Here is a 21,449-nt window from a genome sequence, read left to right as displayed (position 1 = left end):
TTGTTGTGGTCTATAGGACTGTTGTGCTGTATAGGATTGTCTTTACTGTTGTTGTGGTGTATAGGACTGTTGTGGTGTATAGGATTGTCTTTACTGTTGTTGTGGTGTATAGGACTGTTGTGGTGTATAGGACTGTTGTGGTGTATAGGACTGTCTTTACTGTTGTTGTGGTGTATAGGACTGTCTTTACTGTTGTGTGGTGTATGGGACTGTATTTACTGTCGTTGTGATGTATAGGACTGTCTTTACTGTTGTTGTGGCATATAGGACTGTCTTTAATGTTGTTGTGGTATATAGGACTGTTGTTGTGGTGTATAGTACTGTTGTTTACTGTTGTGGTGTATAGACTGTTGTTGTGGTGTATAGGACTGTTTTTTACTGTTGTTGTGGTGTATAGGACTGTCTTTACTGTTGTTGTTGTGTATAGGACTGTTGTGGTGTATAGGACTGTCTTTACTGTTGTTGTGGTGTATAGGATTGGCTTTACTGTTGTTGTGGTGTATCGGATTGTCTTTACTGTTGTTGTGCTGTAAAGGACTGTCTTTACTGTTGTTGTGGTGGACAGGACTGTCTTTACTGTGTTGGTGGTGTATAGGACTGTTGTGGTGTATAGGACTGTCATTACTGTTGTTGTGGTGTATAGGACTGTCTTTACTGTTGTTGTGGTGTATAGGACTGTCTTTACTGTTGTGGGGGTGTATAGGACTGTTGTTTACTATTGTTGTGGTGTATAGGACTGTCTTTACTGTTGTTGTGGTGTATGGGACTGTCTTTACGGTCGTTGTGGTGTATAGGACTGTTGTGGTGTATAGGACTGTCTTTACTGTTGTTGTGGTGTATAGGACTGTCTTTACTGTGTTGGTGGTGTATAGGACTGTTGTGGTGTATAGGACTGTCATTACTGTTGTTGTGGTGTATAGGACTGTCTTTACTGTTGTGTGGTGTATAGGACTGTCTTTACTGTTGTGTGGTGTATAGGACTGTCTTTACTGTTGTGTGGTGTATCGGACTGTCTTTACTGTTGTTGTGGTATATAGGACTGTCTTTACTGTTGTTGTGGTGTATTTTACTGTTGTGGTGTATAGACTGTTGTTGTGATGAATAGGAATGTTGTTTACTGTTGTTGTGGTGAATAGGACTGTCTTTACTGTTGATGTGGTGTATGGGACTGTATTTACTGTCGTTGTGATGTATAGGACTGTCTTTACTGTTGTTGTGGCATATAGGACTGTCTTTAATGTTGTTGTGGTATATAGGACTGTTGTTGTGGTGTATAGTACTGTTGTTTACTGTTGTGGTGTATAGACTGTTGTTGTGGTGTATAGGACAGTTTTTTACTGTTGTTGTGGTGTATAGGACTGTCTTTACTGTTGTTGTTGTGTATAGGACTGTTGTGGTGTATAGGACTGTCTTTACTGTTGTTGTGGTGTATAGGATTGGCTTTACTGTTGTTGTGGTGTATCGGATTGTCTTTACTGTTGTTGTGCTGTAAAGGACTGTCTTTACTGTTGTTGTGGTGTATAGGATTGTCTTTACTGTGTTGGTGGTGTATAGGACTGTTGTGGTGTATAGGACTGTCTTTACTGTTGTTGTGGTGTATGGGACTGTCTTTACTGTTGTTGTGGTGTATAGGACTGTCTTTACTGTTGTTGTGGTGTATAGGACTGTCTTTATTGTCGTTGTGGTGTATAGGACTGTTGTGGTGTATAGGACTGTCTTTACTGTTGTTGTGGTGTATGGGACTGTCTTTACTGTTGTTGTGGTGTATGGGACTGTCTTTACTGTCGTTGTGGTGTATAGGACTGTTGTGGTGTATAGGAATGTCTTTACTGTTGTTGTGGAGTATGGGACTGTCTTTACTGTTGTTGTGGTGTATAGGACTGTTGTTTACTGTTGTTGTGGTGTATAGGACTGTTGTGCTGTATAGGATTGTCTTTACTGTTGTTGTGGTGTATAGGACTGTTGTGGTGTATAGGATTGTCTTTACTGTTGTTGTGGTGTATAGGACTGTTGTGGTGTATAGGACTGTCTTTACTGTTGTGTGGTGTATGGGACTGTATTTACTGTCGTTGTGATGTATAGGACTGTCTTTACTGTTGTTGTGGCATATAGGACTGTCTTTAATGTTGTTGTGGTATATAGGACTGTTGTTGCGGTGTATAGTACTGGTGTTTACTGTTGTGGTGTATAGACTGTTGTTGTGGTGTATAGGACTGTTTTTTACTGTTGTTGTGGTATATAGGACTGTCTTTACTGTTGTTGTTGTGTATAGGACTGTTGTGGTGTATAGGACTGTCTTTACTGTTGTTGTGGTGTATAGGATTGGCTTTACTGTTGTTGTGGTGTATCGGATTGTCTTTTCTGTTGTTGTGCTGTAAAGGACTGTCTTTACTGTTGTTGTGGTGTATAGGACTGTCTTTACTGTGTTGGTGGTGTATAGGACTGTTGTGGTGTATAGGACTGTCATTACTGTTGTTGTGGTGTATAGGACTGTCTTTACTGTTGTTGTGGTGTATAGGACTGGCTTTACTGTTGTGGGGGTGTATAGGACTGTTGTTTACTATTGTTGTGGTGTATAGGACTGTCTTTACTGTTGTTGTGGTGTATGGGACTGTCTTTACGGTCGTTGTGGTGTATAGGACTGTTGTGGTGTATAGGACTGTCTTTACTGTTGTTGTGGTGTATGGGACTGTCTTTACTGTTGTTGTGGTGTATAGGACTGTCTTTACTGTTGTGTGGTGTATAGGACTGTTGTGGTGTATAGGACTGTCATTACTGTTGTTGTGGTGTATAGGACTGTCTTTACTGTTGTGTGGTGTATAGGACTGTCTTTACTGTTGTGTGGTGTATAGGACTGTCTTTACTGTTGTGTGGTGTATAGGACTGTCTTTACTGTTGTTGTGGTATATAGGACTGTCTTTACTGTTGTTGTGGTGTATTTTACTGTTGTGGTGTATAGACTGTTGTTGTGATGAATAGGAATGTTGTTTACTGTTGTTGTGGTGTATAGGACTGTCTTTACTGTTGATGTGGTGTATGGGACTGTATTTACTGTCGTTGTGATGTATAGGACTGTCTTTACTGTTGTTGTGGCATATAGGACTGTCTTTAATGTTGTTGTGGTATATAGGACTGTTGTTGTGGTGTATAGTACTGTTGTTTACTGTTGTGGTGTATAGACTGTTGTTGTGGTGTATAGGACTGTTTTTTACTGTTGTTGTGGTGTATAGGACTGTCTTTACTGTTGTTGTGGTGTATAGGATTGGCTTTACTGTTGTTGTGGTGTATCGGATTGTCTTTACTGTTGTTGTGCTGTAAAGGACTGTCTTTACTGTTGTTGTGGTGTATAGGATTGTCTTTACTGTGTTGGTGGTGTATAGGACTGTTGTGGTGTATAGGACTGTCTTTACTGTTGTTGTGGTGTATGGGACTGTCTTTACTGTTGTTGTGGTGTATGGGACTGTCTTTACTGTCGTTGTGGTGTATAGGACTGTTGTGGTGTATAGGACTGTCTTTACTGTTGTTGTGGTGTATGGGACTGTCTTTACTGTCGTTGTGGTGTATAGGACTGTTGTGGTGTATAGGACTGTCTTTACTGTTGTTGTTGTGTATAGGACTGTTGTGGTGTATAGGACTGTCTTTACTGTTGTTGTGGTGTATAGGATTGGCTTTACTGTTGTTGTGGTGTATCGGATTGTCTTTACTGTTGTTGTGCTGTAAAGGACTGTCTTTACTGTTGTTGTGGTGTATAGGACTGTCTTTACTGTGTTGGTGGTGTATAGGACTGTTGTGGTGTATTGGACTGTCATTACTGTTGTTGTGGTGTATAGGACTGTCTTTACTGTTGTTGTGGTGTATAGGACTGTCTTTACTGTTGTGGGGGTGTATAGGACTGTTGTTTACTATTGTTGTGGTGTATAGGACTGTCTTTACTGTTGTTGTGGTGTATGGGACTGTCTTTACTGTCGTTGTGGTGTATAGGACTGTTGTGGTGTATAGGACTGTCTTTACTGTTGTTGTGGTGTATGGGACTGTCTTTACTGTTGTTGTGGTGTATAGGACTGTTGTTTACTGTTGTTGAGGTGTATAGGACTGTTGTGGTGTATAGGATTGTCTTTACTGTCGTTGTGATGTATAGGACTGTCTTTACTGTTGTTGTGGTGTATAGGACTGTTGTGGTGTATAGGACTGTCTTTACTGTTGTTGTGGTGTATAGGACTGTCTTTACTGTTGTGTGGTGTATAGGACTGTCTTTACTGTTGTGTGGTGTATAGGACTGTCTTTACTGTTGTGTGGTGTATAGGACTGTCTTTACTGTTGTTGTGGTATATAGGACTGTCTTTACTGTTGTTGTGGTGTATTTTACTGTTGTGGTGTATAGACTGTTGTTGTGATGAATAGGACTGTTGTTTACTGTTTTTGTGGTGTATAGGACTGTCTTTACTGTTGTTGTGGCATATAGCACTGTCTTTAATGTTGTTGTGGTATATAGGATTGTTGTTGTGGTGTATAGTACTGTTGTTTACTGTTGTGGTGTATAGACTATTGTTATGGTGTATAGGACTGTTTTTTACTGTTGTTGTGGTGTATAGGACTGTCTTTACTGTTGTTGTTGTGTATAGGACTGTTGTGGTGTATAGGACTGTCTTTACTGTTGTTGTGGTGTATAGGATTGGCTTTACTGTTGTTGTGGTGTATCGGATTGTCTTTACTGTTGTTGTGCTGTAAAGGACTGTTTTTTACTGTTGTTGTGGTGTATAGGACTGTCTTTACTGTGTTGGTGGTGTATAGGACTGTTGTGGTGTATTGGACTGTCATTACTGTTGTTGTGGTGTATAGGACTGTCTTTACTGTTGTTGTGGTGTATAGGACTGTCTTTACTTTTGTAGGGGTGTATAGGACTGTTGTTTACTATTGTTGTGGTGTATAGGACTGTCTTTACTGTTGTTGTGGTGTATGGGACTGTCTTTACTGTCGTTGTGGTGTATAGGACTGTTGTGGTGTATAGGATTGTCTTTACTGTTGTTGTGGTGTATAGGACTGTTGTGGTGTATAGGACTGTCTTTACTGTTGTTGTGGTGTATAGGACTGTCTTTACTGTTGTGTGGTGTATAGGACTGTCTTTGCTGTTGTGTGGTGTATAGGACTGTGTTTACTGTTGTGTGGTGTATAGCACTGTCTTTACTGTTGTGTGGTGTATAGGACTGTCTTTACTGTTGTTGTGGTATATAGGACTGTCTTTACTGTTGTTGTGGTGTATTTTACTGTTGTGGTGTATAGACTGTTGTTGTGATGAATTGGACTGTTGTTTACTGTTGTTGTGGTGTATAGGACTGTCTTTACTGTTGATGTGGTGTATGGGACTGTATTTACTGTCGTTGTGATGTATAGGACTGTCTTTACTGTTGTTGTGGCATATAGGACTGTCTTTAATGTTGTTGTGGTATATAGGACTGTTGTTGTGGTGTATAGTACTGTTGTTTACTGTTGTGGTGTATAGACTGTTGTTGTGGTGTATAGGACTGTTTTTTACTGTTGTTGTGGTGTATAGAACTGTCTTTACTGTTGTTGTTGTGTATAGGACTGTTGTGGTGTATAGGACTGTCTTTACTGTTGTTGTGGTGTATAGGATTGGCTTTACTGTTGTTGTGGTGTATCGGATTGTCTTTACTGTTGTTGTGCTGTAAAGGACTGTCTTTACTGTTGTTGTGGTGTATAGGACTGTCTTTACTGTGTTGGTGGTGTATAGGACTGTTGTGGTGTATAGGACTGTCTTTACTGTTGTTGTGGTGTATAGGACTGTCTTTACTGTTGTTGTGGTGTATAGGACTGTCTTTACTGTTGTGGGGGTGTATAGGACTGTTGTTTACTGTTGTATTGGTGTATAGGACTGTATTTACTGTTGTTGTGGTGTATGGGAGTGTCTTTACTGTCGTTGTGGTGTATAGGACTGTTGTGGTGTATAGGACTGTCTTTACTGTTGTTGTGGTGTATGGGACTGTCTTTACTGTTGTTGTGGTGTATAGGACTGTTGTTTACTGTTGTTGTGGTGTATAGGACTGTTGTGGTGTATAGGATTGTCTTTACTGTTGTTGTGGTGTATAGGACTGTTGTGGTGTATAGGATTGTCTTTACTGTTGTTGTGGTGTATAGGACTGTTGTGGTGTATAGGATTGTCTTTACTGTTGTTGTGGTGTATAGGACTGTTGTGGTGTATAGGACTGTTGTGGTGTATAGGACTGTCTTTACTGTTGTTGTGGTGTACAGGACTGTCTTTACTGTTGTGTGGTGTATAGGACTGTATTTACTGTTGTGTGGTGTATAGGACTGTCTTTACTGTTGTGTGGTGTATAGGACTGTCTTTACTGTTTTTGTGGTATATAGGACTGTCTTTACTGTTGTTGTGGTGTATTTTACTGTTGTGGTGTATAGACTGTTGTTGTGATGAATAGGACTGTTGTTTACCGTTGTTGTGGTGTATAGGACTGTCTTTACTGTTGTTGTGGTGTATAGGACTGTTGTTTACTGTTGTGTGGTGTATAGGACTGTTGTTTACTGTTGTTGTGGTGTATAGGACTGTCTTTACTGTTGTTGTGGTATATAGGACTGTCTTTACTGTTGTTGTGGTGTATTTTACTGTTGTGGTGTATAGACTGTTGTTGTGATGAATAGGACTGTTGTTTACTGTTTTTGTGGTGTATAGGACTGTCTTTACTGTTGATGTGGTGTATGGGACTCTATTTACTGTCGTTGTGATGTATAGGACTGTCTTTACTGTTGTTGTGGCATATAGGACTGTCTTTAATGTTGTTGTGGTATATAGGACTGTTGTTGTGGTGTATAGTACTGTTGTTTACTGTTGTGGTGTATACACTGTTGTTGTGGTGTATAGGACTGTTTTTACTGTTGTTGTGGTGTATAGGACTGTCTTTACTGTTGTTGTGGTGTATCGGATTGTCTTTACTGTTGTTGTGGTATATTAGACTGTCTTTACTGTTGTTGTGGTGTATAGGATTGTTGTGGTGTATAGGACTGTCTTTACTGTTGTTGTGGTGTATAGGACTGTCTTTACTGTTGTTGTGGTGTATACGACTGTCTTTACTGTTGTTGTGGTGTATAGGACTGTTGTGGTGTATAGGATTGTCTTTACTGTTGATATGGTGTATAGGACTGTTGTGGTGTGTAGGATTGTCTTTACTGTTCTTATGGTGTGTAGGACTGTTGTGGTGTATAGGATTGTCTTTACTGTTGTTGTGGTGTATAGGACTGTCTTTACTGTTGTTGTGGTGTATAGGACTGTCTTTACTGTTGTTGTGGTGTATAGGACTGTTGTGGTGTATAGGATTGTCTTTACTGTTGTTGTGGTGTATAGGACTGTTGTGGTGTATAGGATTGTCTTTACTGTTGTTATGGTGTATAGGACTCTGTCTTTCATATCTTTATACCCTCTGAAAATTATCTCTCTAGCTCTAACTTTTGTTTCTCGCTCTCTCCCTCTCTCTCTCGCTCAATACCTCCCATTTATCTCCCTCTCTTTCTCTCCTCTTTCATGTTCCTACACAGGCATCTTCAAGAGCACCTGCTACATCGATGTGCGCTGGTTTCCCTTTGATCTCCAGAGGTGTGACCTGAAATTTGGCTCTTGGACATATGGGGGCTGGTCTCTGGACCTACAGATGATCGAGGCAGATATCACAGGTTACATCCCCAACGGAGAGTGGGACCTAGTGGGTAAGAGTTAGTGGCTGGCCAGTATTGGACAAGATATTGTCACCACAAAACCTGGGTTCCGATGGCAAGGTTGTTTGGAAGACTGTGCTGCCAGTCCTGTATGGGCCATATACCGGTTTTCTTCTTACAGTATGTGTTTTGGATAAAAGTGTCTAAATTACAATATTACATAAAATTGTTATTACAATAACTGTTTTGAACAAGCATGGAAGTTTGGGATAACTCACAAATATACCCAGACTATTATTTTTTTATTTTGAGTTTAACTTTCAAACTCGATGGTCAAACTATAAAAGCTTGGTCCTGTATGTACGAGTGATCACATTCAAATAAAATAGGATAATTAATTCAAAAGGCTTTTCCTCAGCAGTACAGATCTTTAGTGAAATTGGCTTCTACAGAATCCCTGGCAAATCGACTAATGTATTTACAAGAGAGGGGTTGTAATGAAATGCCATCCCAGTGCTGGCAGCCAGTGGTAGTCTTTACTCATTTCAATATAGTTTTTCTTGCATGTTGGACTGCTTACCCCTCATAGCCTGGTTCGTCTCTAGGTTTCTTCCTAGGTTTTTGGCCTTTCTAGGGAGTTTTTCCTAGGGAGTTTTTCCTAGCCACCGTGCTTCTTTCACATGCTTTGCTTGCTGTTTGGGGTTTTAGGCTGGGTTTCTGTACAGCACTTTGAGATATCAGCTGATGTACGAAGGGCTATATAAAAATAAATTTGATTTATAAAGAAAAATGGCAGACACTATTACTGCAATGGGGAACTGATGAAAACTAACAGGATCATTTGATTCAGGGTCAAACTCTCAACACCCTTAACTTACAAAGGTTTCCTATTGTGAAACACCATTAATTTGCCTGGGGGAAAAAAAGACATCCATTACTGTGAATCATTTTAGTACAACCCAAATTGAGTCCTCAAACTGTAATTGACTTCCTATATTGTTGTCTTCCTGGTGTATGATACAGAAGTGCCGGGGCGCAGAAACGAGCGCTTCTACGACTGTTGTAAGGAGCCTTACCCTGACGTAACCTTTACTGTGGTGATGCGTAGACGTACCCTCTACTACGGCCTCAACCTCCTCATCCCATGTGTTCTCATCTCCACCTTGGCCCTGCTCGTCTTCCTGCTGCCTGCAGACTCTGGGGAGAAGATATCACTGGGTCAGCTCCGTGGGTGGGTGGGTGGGTGGGGGGGTGGATTACTACTATTGGACATTGAACATAAATAGGTTATTAAATCAACAACTGTAACCAGGGGTGTGGGGTTGTTCTCGTTGTGACAAATTCTAAAATGAAAGTACAAGCATCATGATATTCATTGATGTCAATGGGAGATTTGTGTGGCAATTAAGCGTATATTTCAAGCTAGGATCAACCTACATGCCAGGCAAGACACCCTATACTTCTCACAAGGTAATGCACTTATTATTATTATTATTATGAGTTTATAACTCAGTATTCACTCAATACTCACTGAGGGAAACCAGCCACTGGAAAAAAATATTCATGAAAAGCTCCAGCAGTTGGCCATCAAGAAAATTCTTATGCAGAAGTCAGGCTTCAGTCTCCAGATTACTCTGATTTATCATTCAGTGCTAAGAGAATCATATTGAAAATCCTATTTCCATCTCTCAGAACCTGGCTGAGTGCTGACTGCTGGCTTCGAGCTGTAAAAGGCATCAAGGCATGCCGGGCGATTTATGTATGTCTACACGTCTCGTTGGAAAGATTAGGAGCCTACAATGGAGATGGTTTCCTTAATTAACCCAGTGTTTCTCCAAAAGAGCTGTGTGTGTGTGTGTGGCAGCTGTTTGGGTGTCTGGAGGGGTGATGGGGAAAGCAGGAAATGTATTTGATGTAGTCAGTCAAACTTCAAATGAAGAAAAATACATCTTTCTGTAATGTATATGATTTAATACTGCCATGTTGTTTTTAGTACAGTATTTACACACTATGCAACATGAAAGATTTATGAATCAAACTTAGTTGAAAGTGTGACCATCACAAAACACCTGCCTTTATGATCACGACATACTGTATCAACCAACCAACACCATTATCTGTCAGCCTTTTTAGAAGTGATCAATGCACAACAGAAGATGTATTCAGATTCAGTTCCTTCTGAGGAAACTGCCGTTGCTGACTTGAACAGGGACTGTTGATCAGGGGAAAGAGAGACATGAATATCCAGGCAGGGTCAACACTGCTGTTATCTTTATGGTCCTTGGGTGTGCAGTGAACACACCTGCCAACAATATCTTGTGTCTCAAATGGAACCCTATTCCCTTAATGGTGCACTACTTTTGACCAGAGCCCTATGGGTAAAAGGGTTCCATTTGGGACATACCTGACATCCCTGACAGTGAGTCACAGGTCAAGCCTCTACGATCAATAGCTGTCGGAAATTAAATCCGCGAGCTGTCTGCTCAGTTTAAGTCTTATTTTAGACATGCCTGGCTGATGTTTTTTATTTAGCGAGGAGAATTGTGCTTCAATCTGAGAACGCATCGAGTGAGTCATGGCCGTTAATAATTATATTTCTACTGTCTTTAGTTTTTAGTCTTAGTTGTTTTATTTTCTTAGTTCAACCATGCTCAGACTCTGGGTGGATTAGATAGAGATATTTTCAACATTTCCCTTTTGTAATGTGGCAATTGATAACCTATATGCCATTCAGCAGATGCTTTCATCCAAAGCGATTTACAGTCATGCGTACATAGATTGTTTACGTATGGGTGGTGCCGAGAATCAAACCCAGAATCCTTGAGTTGCAAGCGCCATGCTCTACCAACTGAGCTGCAGAGGACCTACTGCAGAGGACCTACTGCAGAGGACCTACTGCAGAGGACCTACTGCAGAGGACCTACTGCAGAGGACCTACTGCAGAGGACCTACTGCAGAGGACCTACTTAGGATATATGGCTACTATTTGTCTAAGATTGAAATAATTTAGCTACCAAGCACCTTATTTACTGAGTTGTTACCTGGCTGGCAGTTTGTTACCTGGCTGACAAGTTTGACATTTGGGAAAAGTAGCTGTTGCCATGGTTATTGTCAGGAACACACAGAAGAGAAGTTCCTAGCAAGTGAAAGGTGAGCCAGTGTGCTTTGAGATACCCAGGAATTGACACCTAATCACTTAGAGATATTCAGCCCCCTTCTATCTCTGGAATTCAGTGGCTTAGAGACCCAGCCAGCTCATTAGCAAGCTTCAGGGGGGATTGCCTTAAATCTCCACCCACAGGTGTTTGATGTCGTTCCCACATTTCCACTCGAACCCTGTAAGCCTCAAGGCAGTATGATGATGAACCACAATAGTAGATGTTGCTATTTCAGATCCCTTTGTCATTGTAGGCTGAAACCCAGTGAAGCAGCACTGGATTCTGACAAAAGCAGGAAACGGAAGACTGTGTAAATTAGCATAATAATTACATGGATGGGATAAACAATAGAACACAGCACAGTGAAATGCAGACAAGAATAGAACAGAATACAATGCCACTCAATATACCTTGGTGAAATCCAGTTGAACCCATTGGGTACACAGGGATAATATGCTGCATTGTGACACAATACAGCAGATGATTCCACCTGAATAAATTAGAGATTGGTATTCATAGCAAGCTATTTTGTTAAATGTGCAAAATAATGGTAGGCCTATGTGTAAAATGGTGTTTGTTAAAATGTGTAATGTCTGTTTAACCCCTTCCTGAGTGCTAACTAATTTATGTTTTGTTCCAGGGATAACAGTGCTGCTCTCACTGACCGTCTTCATGTTGCTGGTTGCAGAGATCATGCCTGCAACCTCTGACTCAGTACCTCTAATCGGTAAGATTGTCTATTTTTAAATTGGAAATTACAATTGTAATGGCTGTCATTTTGAAAAGGCCAACAGTATAATTTAATCATCTTCAGGAGAGGAAGAGCTATTGGAGGCTTGGAAGTGACTTAGTGTAAATTCCGAATCTCTGTATTTATCAAACCACTCAATTTGGTGGGGGGCTATTTCTCAACCTGAAAGATATTGATTCGGAAGAGTGACAAATGAGAACCTCTCATTGAGATAAAATCATGCCCATTTCAGTAACTTATGGTATGGGGAGTTCTGTCATTTAGCCACTAGTCCTCTGTCCACATTCATCTCTTTTCCTCTACGTCCTCTCTTTCTCTCTATCTTTCTCTCTCTCTCTCTCTTGCTCTCTGTATTGTAGCTCAGTACTTTGCCACCACCATGGTCATTGTGGGTCTCTCTGTGATCGCTACGGTTCTGGTCTTACAATATCACCATCACGATCCTGATGGAAGCAAGATGCCTAAGTGGGTGAGTGTATTTTTACACAAACCCATTATCTGAAATTACAATGAAATCTTATTAGTTACTCACTATTTCTACATCCGGACTCCCATTGTTGTGATTCTGCCAAAGAAAGCCTTTCAGTGGTAGAGTGCTTTATAATAGGTCTCAAAACCCTTTGCCTGGTAAGGGGGAAGTCATTCACTGACAATGTGTAGCACCAATCTGAGTGATGCCCAGCAGCCATTCTGTGCTAGAACATTGGCTATCATAGTGGAGGGCTGAGGAAGACATTTGGACAATTAGAAGCAGGGGAGGATTAGGCAGCCATGATAGCGTGAGGGGCCAGGGAACACTGTTGCTGTGCGATCGTCACCGCTGACCACTGAGTGTCAGAACACCTCATTCAAAGGAATCATGCAGGGAGGATTTGAGTAAAAGTTTCATATTCTCTCTCTTAGTATCTCCAGTCAGTACACTGCCCTGCACAGTACATTCATTCTGGTTTTCCTCTCTGATTGTGTGAAGACTCGGGTGATTCTGCTCAACTGGTGCGCCTGGTTTCTGCGTATGAAGCGGCCCGGTGAGGGCCGTGTACGCCTGGCCTGCCACAACAAGCATCCCCGTGGGAGCCTCATCAGCATGGACCTGAACGCCAGCGCCTCGGCCCCCCACTCCACCAACGGCAACATGCTCTACATCGGCCTGGAGAGCATGCACTACGCTACAGCTGCCACCTCCCCCGACTCCGGGGTGCTGTGCGGCCGTCTGGTGTGTGGTGGGGGGGAGGACGAGGTGCTCTTGCCCACGCGGCCCACCACTTCAGCGGGGAGCCTGGAGCCCGATCTGGCCAAGATCCTGGATGAGGTGCGCTACATCGCCAAGCGTTTCCGTGACCAAGATGAGGATGAGTTGGTGTGCAACGAGTGGAAGTTTGCTGCGTCAGTGATCGACCGGCTCTGTCTCATGGCCTTCTCTCTCTTCACCATCCTTTGCACCATCGGTATCCTCATGTCGGCACCTAACTTTGTAGAAGCCATTTCCAAAGACTTCTTTACCTGAGAGCTTGAAACGGTCACATGCTTTAGCCAATAAATACACTACATTGTTTTTGAAATCTTATGATTGCATAATCACATTACAAGACACATAGATTACTTATATCAAATGATTGAATATTTGTCTGTGATATAGAGAGAGAATACATTATGTCTGCATAAATATTCAATTTACAAGATGTACAGTTTTTTTCACATTCAACTATTTCCCTGCAGGATGCTGCAGGATGTCATCTGGTGGAAAATCGTGTTGTATGTAACTGGCTTAAAGGAATCTAGGCCTTAGATGTTACAGCCAACCAACACAGAAGAGTTAATAGCCATGCCTTGTATAGCTTTATAAATACCAAGGTTACTTCAATTGAATCCAATGTGTTTTTGTCCACTTGAGTAATTCCTTATTGGCTACCCTTTATAACGCACTCAGTTCAAAACGTTTTAAACGTTTTCTCTTATGTGGTGTAAAGAAACATTTATGGATACCTTTGGGTTCAAGGTTTCTGTCAAAGTTATTGTTGGTTTTGTGTTTGTAGATCATGTGGTGATATGTAGTGTGTAGTTTTCTGTGATTTGAAAATATCCATCACAAAAACACCTTTTTGAGTTTCGGCAACTTTATTGCATCATCATCATCATCATTATGTCTACAAGAACAAAACACAATACTCCATCAGAATTATGTTTGCAACTGTACATTTAAAAAAAACGAAAACTGATTTAATTGCCTTTTTGTTTATTTACTGATCATTTCCATACGTCGTAGTGCTTGGGCTTATAAAGCATCCCTAGAAGATTTGTAACAGGTGCAGCATGTCCTCCATCAGCCTGGTCTCATAGACTATACGTAACATAGTAAATATAAATCCGGGACTCTCAAATTAGTATATTTTATGTTTGGTATGGTTACATAAGACAGAAGGTTACTTAAGGCAAAAACAAAAGGAGGGTGGTTGGACGGGGTAGATGGGTAGGCGTATAATGCGAATGTCTAACAACGCAAAGGTTGAATGTTCAAATCTCATTATGGACAACTTTAAAATTGTAGCTAATTAGCAACTTTTCAACTACTTGCTACTTTTTAACAACTTTGTAACTACTTAGCATGTTAGCTAACTCTAACCTTAACCCCTAACCCCTAGCCTAGCTAACGTTAGCCACAATAAATTGGAATTCGTAACACATTGTACATTTTTGAAAATTCGTAACACACTGTACGTTTAGCAGATTCGTAACATATCATGCGAATTGTAATTTGTAACATAGCATACGAAATGGATGATGGACATCCACAAATTAATACAAACCATACGAAACGTAACATATCATACTAAATCAAGTGTCTTGGACTTACGTAAATAATAATATGAAATGCTCTGTGACCAGGTGGCCTCCATTCAGGACATTCTCACTAAAGTGTTTGTTACCACTTGTTTTGTTGTTGTTTTTTTAACAGTTTTACTGTAGATGCTGTACATGGAATTTGAGGACTGATTATGTCAGTGCATACTCCCTCTCTAAAACACATGAATGGAATTGAACCTGTTTTGATTTCACCTGTTTTTATTCTATTATCAAGTATGTGTTCTAATTTAACCTGTTTTTATTCTATTATCAAGTATGTGTTCTAATTTAACCTGTTTTTATTCTATTATCAAGTATGTGTGCTACATACAGTATATGTTTTGTGGACTCTCACAAATAAATGTATTTCTCTAGATGTGAACTACAATGTATCTTGATTTAATTACAATTTCGTTATCATTTACTGAGTATGTGTAAAGTGGGATATTTACGCAGTATATTGCAGTTAATATTGCTATACTTTCAGCACTTCAGTTCATCAATAAGAGCATACACTTTATTACAGTATCACCTACATAACATGTAATGTCCATATTGTCTTCAAACAGCAAGAGCAAACCTGATATGGTGATCCCTCAGAAATGTAGTCATTGTTTATATGGCTATTCAAGAGCAGAAATAATGATCAGTAAGATATACATTTACTTTATAATCCAATCAAATCAAATCAAATGTATTTATATAGCCCTTCTTACATCAGCTGATATCACAAAGTGCTGTACAGAAACCCAGCCTAAAATCCCAAACAGCAAGCAATGCAGGTGTAGAAGCACGGTGGCTAGGAAAAACTCCCTAGAAAGGCCAAAACCTAGGAAGAAACCTAGAGAGGAACCAGGCTATGAGGGGTGGCCAGTCCTCTTCTGGCTGTGCCGGGTGGAGATTATAACAACACATGGCCTAGATGTTCAAATGTTCATAAATGACCAGCATTGTCAAATAATAATAATCATAGTAGTTGTCGAGGGTGCAACAAGTCAGTAACACAGGAGTAAGTGTCAGTTGGCTTTTTCATAGCCGATCTTTGAGAGTATCTCTACCGCTCCTGCTGTCTCTAGAGAGTTGAAAACAGCAGGTCTGGGACAGGTAGCACGTCCGGTGAATAGGTCAGGGTTCCAGCAGGTCTGGGACAACAGGTCTGGGACAGGTAGCACGTCCGGCGAAGAGGTCAGGGTTCCATAGCTGCAGGCAGAACAGTTGGAACTGGAGCAGCAGGACGGCCAGGTGAACTGGGGACAGCAAGGAGTCATCAAGCCAGGTCGTCCTGATGCATGGTCCTAGGGCTCAGGTCCTACGAGAGAGAGAAAGAAAGAAAGAAAGAAAGAGAAAGAGAGAATTAGAGAGAGCATATTTAAATTCACACAGGACACCGGAAAAGACAAGAGAAATGCTCCAGGTGTGATAGACTGACCCTAGCCCCCCGACACATAAACTACTGCAGCATAAATACTGGAGGCTGAGACAGGAGGGGTCAGGAGACACTGTGGCCCCATCTGATGAACCCCCAGACAGGGCCAAACAGGTAGGATATAACCCCACCCACTTTGCCAAAGCACAGCCTGCACACCACTGGAGGCATATCTCCAACCACCAACATACCATCCCGGGACAAGGCCGAGTATAGCCCACAACGATCTCCGCCACGGCACAGCCCAAGGGGGGGCGCCAACCCAGACAGGAAGACCACGTCAGTGACTCAACCCACTCAAGTGACGCACCCCTCCCAGGGACGGCATGGAAGAACACCAGTAAGCCAGTGACTCAGCCCCCTTAATAGGGGTAGAGGCAGAAAATCCCAGTGGAAAGAGGGGAAACCGGCCAGGCAGAGACAGCAAGGGCGGTTCGTTGCTCCAGCCTTTCCGTTCACCTTCACACCCCTGGGCCAGACTACACTTAATCATAGGACCTACTGAAAAGATATGACTTGATCTCCCATTTTAGGCTAATATTACAATGTTATGATTATGAATACATAAAGCTGTTGGCAATTTACTTTTTGCAGTATATAGGATGGAAACATATTGCCATAAGGCTGTTGTTATTTTCTATTGCAATCCATTTTAAGAATCAGACTAAGCATAATGATTCTGAAATGCAGCTCTTAAATGCCATTGTTTACAACATTGGGATGTCATTTATAGCCAGCAGCACATTATTTATTACATATAATCCACCTTTGTCAGATAGTCAGTGCTTAACTTGGGCAGGCGCTCACCTGAGCTGAGGACCGGCACCTACATTTTTCTACTGCTGGAGCTCCTGTTCCTCTTAAAGAATATTAGCCCAAAAGTACTGTGGAGCTCCTGTTCCTCTTATAGAATACTAGCCTAAAAGTACTGTGGAGCTCCTGTTCCTCTTATAGAATATTATCCCAAAAGCACTGTGGAGCTCCTGTTCCTCTTATAGAATACTCTCCCAAAAGTACTGTGGAGCTCCTGTTCCTCTTATAGAATACTAGCTTAAAAGTACTGTGTAGCTCCTATTCCTCTTATAGAATACTAGCCTAAAAGTACTGTGGAGCTCTTGCACCTAAATATAAACAGTACCGGCACCCAACATTAGTACTGACACCTATTTCAGTCCAAGTCAAGCACAGCAGATAGTCAAGATTTCACTTGGAGCTCATTCAACAGAGCCATTATGCTAAAAAGGAAACTAAGTGGATTGTGCTAAATATTTGCTGAGTGTGACAAACCACCGACACCCATTTCTTAAATAAATCTTTGTTATCAAAAGAGCATTTGAGCACTAGATAATTTAATGCTGCAGTAATGGATAGGCATATTCCAATTAGTATTTTGGCAACCCTTTCCATAATCATACTGGCAGTATAATGTTGAACAAATCAGACTTGAGGTATTGGAACCATGGCTCATAAAAGGCATTGTAAAGAGTATTTGGTATCTACTATATAACAATGATGCGCCTATAAAGTTTTATTCTCCCTGCAAGTACAATGAAGTTGAAATTTTGTCTATTGATTTCAGATTGAGGCCTAGGTGGGTCTACGACTAACAGACTTCTGAAAAAATCTTTCTGATTAGGGCATTTATATAGGCCTAGTTGCTTACTGTATTTACATTTATAAAGGCAGATTTTTAAAATTACATTATTTGTGGCTATTTGATGTTCTCCGGTTAACTTTAGATGAGCTAAACTTCTACATACGCTAGAAATGTGTATCTAACTACACCTAACTCAACTTTCAGGGAAAGTAGGCTATGCTTATTGCAGTCTCCCTAGGCAGACGGGTTGCCTCCCAGGCTCCCACATGCCCTAGGTCTTGGATTGAGAATACCTATTGCATACATTTGATACCAGTTCACTGAGATGTTCATTCCATATAGATGTATAGAGGACTCTAGTGCCCAGAAGCCTGTTAATTCTCTCTTTCTCTCTTTCTTTCTTTCTTTCTTTCTCTCTCTCGGAGGACCTGAGCCCTAGGACCATGCCTCAGGACTACCTGGCATGATGACTCCTTGCTGTCCCCAGTCCACCTGGCCTTGCTGCTGCTCCAGTTTCAACTGTTCTGCCTGCAGCCATGGAACCCTAACCTGTTCACCGGACGTGCTACCTGTCTCAGACCTGCTGTTTTCAACTCTCTAGAGACAGCAGGAGCGGTACAGATACTCTCAATGATAGGCTATGAAAAGCCAACTGACATTTACTCTTGAGGTTCTGACTTGTTGCACCCTCCACAACTACTGTGATTATTATTATTTGACCATGCTGGTCATTTATGAACATTTGAACATCTTGGCCATGTTCTGTTATAATCTCCACCCGGCACAGCCAGAAGAGGACTGGCCACCCCTCATTGCCTGGTTCCTCTCTAGGTTTCTTCCTAGGTTTTGGCCTTTCTAGGGAGTTTTTCCTAGCTCCCGTGCTTCTACACCTGCATTACTTGCTGTTTGGGGTTTTAGGCTGGGTTTCTGTACAGCACTTTGAGATATCAGCTGATGTAAGAATGGCTATATAAATACATTTGATTTGATTTGGTTAAAAGTGGGCAGCGCCATTGAGGACTTTCAACATTTTTAAGTAGTCAACTGAATGAGATTTCCTATGGGTTAAGGAAGGATCACATAATTCCATCCAGGTCATCAGGAGGGATCAGCCAAATAATTATACTCCTGAGCAAACATTTCATAAGTGCAGGTGGCACTAAATTGCCAACCTTGACTGTATACCTGTTGAGACAACACACTCCAGGTGGCAGTATGCACCCTTTCAGTTTATTTACCAACAGTTTATTTGCCCATGCTCTCACAGATGCCATAATGGGGCAGATACAATGTTGCAATCTCAATACATCTCTATAGTTCATTCTCACAGAGGTTTTGTCTATTCCTAAACTGCCACCTAGTGACTGTAATGCTGAATCAAGCTTATAGGCAGAAGAGGCTGGTGACTTGCTGTAATAAAGGTGGGGTGGCTAAAACCTACATTGTTGTTGTACTGTATGATTGAAATGTTCACCTTGCGTGTGAATTGATTATATGCTGACATTTTATAATGCTTCGTATTGTATGAAGTCATTGACATAATTTTCTGTCAAAGTTGGGAGGAACCTTCAGTATCCTTCAGTACACTGTTTCTGGTGGGAAGGGATTATTTGTTGCACTCTGCGTGCGCATTTGTTATGCAACCGGCTTACAACAGGAGTAGCTAACATCCTTATCTTGAAATTGCCATATTAAAGTTGTTTTAACTTTCATAATGTCGGATACCTTGCTTCGATGGTGTGTGGACCAGTTGCACCACAACTTTGGCTTGGAGGCCAGTGAAGACATAGTCCAGTAAGTAGCTAACGTTAGCTAAATGTTGATTTAAAATAGTGAGCTAGCCATTGCTAGCTGTCTGTTTTTTGACAGTTGCTCCTCTCTTGTTAAAGTTAACACAATTGTCAACGACATCATTATTACTATTAGGTCTGTGAACTTGTCAATCTTTCCAGTTCATTCAGCTAGCACGATATGTAGCCATTTGCACTTGCCTGCTAGCTAGCTAGCTTTTTCAGGTGGCCATATCTTAATGTCACGTCGTCAAAATCATGGTATAAGTTACTAAGCCAAAGCATGACTGACTGACTATGAGATGGACGTAAATCAAGGTTTACCAAAGTAGGCCTAGCTGTCATAGGGCAACCTTTCAACAACGAGCTCCACTAGCTAGGCTAGCTATAAAAGCGTATCATTGACATTCTTCTCACTCACAACAGGTATATTCTGTCCATCGACAATGCGGACGAGATAGCGGAGTATGTTGGGGACCTCCTTCAGGGCACTGATGGAAGGAAGAAGCAGTTTATAGATGAACTCCTGGACAGATGGCAGCGGTCTCAGACACTGACTCCTGACAGCACTGGCCTGTTCCCCATGAACTCTCTGTCAGGAACAGGTAGGATGCCTTCTTCCACTGCCACATTGGCACTGACCTGTTGCCACATTGGCACTGACCTGTTGCCACATTGGCACTGAGCTGTTGCCACATTGGCACTGAGCTGTTGCCACATTGGCACTGAGCTGTTGTCTTATTGTTTGATATGTTTATTTTTAAAGTTATATATATTTTATTAATTGTTTTCTTGTCAGGCTATATGGTTCCTAATGCACAATGCCAACAGTACAATGGGTGTGAGTCTGAAGACTTGTAATGTCCATCCTGTCCTTGTTAAGTGACTGTCCAAACACAGTAACAAGTACATGCATGAGAGGGAAAGCTAACCAGTATATGCTTCTCTAGATGCTCAAGACATATCCAAGGACACCCAGAAGAAATCCAAGCGCAAGGGTAGGAACAAGCAAGAGGTGATGGCTGTTAGCCAAGCAGAGCCTGAGCCTGAGGTGGTGAAAACTCCCATTGACCTAATGAAGGCCCAGGAGAGCGGCAGCACATCGTCACAGAAGAAGAAGAAGAACACGTTTGTGAGCCTCTACAATAAAGAGGGCCAGGACAAGCTGGCTATCCTGCTGCCCGGGCGCCATTCCTGCGAATGTCTGGCCCAGAAGCACAACCTCATCAACAACTGCATGAGCTGTGGACGCATTGTGTGTGAGCAGGAGGGATCAGGGCCCTGCATCTTCTGCGGCAGCCTGGTGAGAAAACGACCCGTTTTAGATCACCTGACCTCTAACTTTATGCTTGTTTTATGTTTCCTCAGTAAGTTATTAGAATGCATGTTACTAATACAAATTAAATTTGGCCTCTTCCCCTGGTTTTGCATGTTCTTCTACGAATTAACCAGGTATGCACCAAAGAGGAGCAAGAGATTCTGCAACGAGACTCCAACAAAAGTCAGAAACTGCGCAAGAAACTTATGGGTGAGACAAGCCACCAGTAGTATCTATCTACATAGCATATTAGAGTTGTTGAAGTCGGAAGTTTACATTCACCTTAGCCAAATACATTTAAACTCAGTTTTTCACAATTCCTGACATTTAATCCTAGTAAAAATTCCTTGTCTTAGGTCAGTTAGGATCACCACTTTATTTTAAGAATGTGAAATGTCAGAATAATAATAGAGAGAATGATTTATTTCAGCTTGATGATGCCATCTATTTTGTGAGGTACACCTGTCCCTCCTGCAGCAAAGCACCCCCACAACATGATGCTGCCACCCCCGTGCTTCACGGTTGGGATGGTGTTCTTCGGCTTGCAAGCCTCCCCCTTTTTCCTCCAAACATAACGATGGTCATTATGACCAAGCAGTTCTATTTTGATTTCATCAGACCAGAGGACATTTCTCTAAAAAGTACGATCTTTGTCCCCATGTGCAGTTGCAAACCGTAGTCTGGCTTTTTTATGGCGGTTTTGGAGCAGTGGCTTCTTCCTTGCTGAGCGGCCTTTCAGGTTATGTCAATATAGGACTCGTTTTACTGTGGATATAGATACTTTTGTACCTGTTTCCTCCAGCATCTTCACAAGGCCTTTTGCTTTTCTTCTGGGATTGATTTGCACTTTTTGCACCAAAGTACGTTCATCTCTTGGAGACGGAATAC

The 21,449-nt window shown here is 41.5% G+C and overlaps 2 protein-coding genes across 3 annotated transcripts in view; both read left to right on the top strand.

The window, feature by feature from the left end:
- Positions 1 to 14,812, top strand: part of LOC106562772 (neuronal acetylcholine receptor subunit alpha-7) — a 157,783-nt gene extending 142,971 nt beyond the window's left edge. The window contains exons 6-10 of the mRNA XM_045708899.2: positions 7,564 to 7,731; positions 8,704 to 8,898; positions 11,479 to 11,565; positions 11,949 to 12,058; positions 12,560 to 14,812. Coding sequence (XP_045564855.1) covers positions 7,564 to 7,731; positions 8,704 to 8,898; positions 11,479 to 11,565; positions 11,949 to 12,058; positions 12,560 to 13,093 — 1,094 coding nt within the window. The 3' untranslated portion in view covers positions 13,094 to 14,812. The remainder of the gene's footprint in view (positions 1 to 7,563; positions 7,732 to 8,703; positions 8,899 to 11,478; positions 11,566 to 11,948; positions 12,059 to 12,559) is intronic.
- A 4,244-nt stretch (positions 14,813 to 19,056) lies between these two features.
- Positions 19,057 to 21,449, top strand: part of LOC123730756 (activating signal cointegrator 1) — a 125,564-nt gene continuing 123,171 nt past the window's right edge. For both annotated transcript variants that reach the window (XM_045708389.2, XM_082969737.1), the window contains exons 1-4: positions 19,057 to 19,247; positions 19,670 to 19,848; positions 20,194 to 20,546; positions 20,696 to 20,771. In XM_045708389.2, the coding sequence (XP_045564345.2) occupies positions 19,168 to 19,247; positions 19,670 to 19,848; positions 20,194 to 20,546; positions 20,696 to 20,771 (688 nt within the window). In that variant the 5' untranslated portion in view covers positions 19,057 to 19,167. The remainder of the gene's footprint in view (positions 19,248 to 19,669; positions 19,849 to 20,193; positions 20,547 to 20,695; positions 20,772 to 21,449) is intronic.

The sequence above is a fragment of the Salmo salar genome, chromosome 26 (assembly GCF_965601325.2).
Source record: "Salmo salar chromosome 26, fSalSal1, whole genome shotgun sequence".
Lineage (NCBI taxonomy): Eukaryota > Metazoa > Chordata > Actinopteri > Salmoniformes > Salmonidae > Salmo > Salmo salar.
This window is presented reverse-complemented; position numbering and strand designations above follow the sequence as displayed.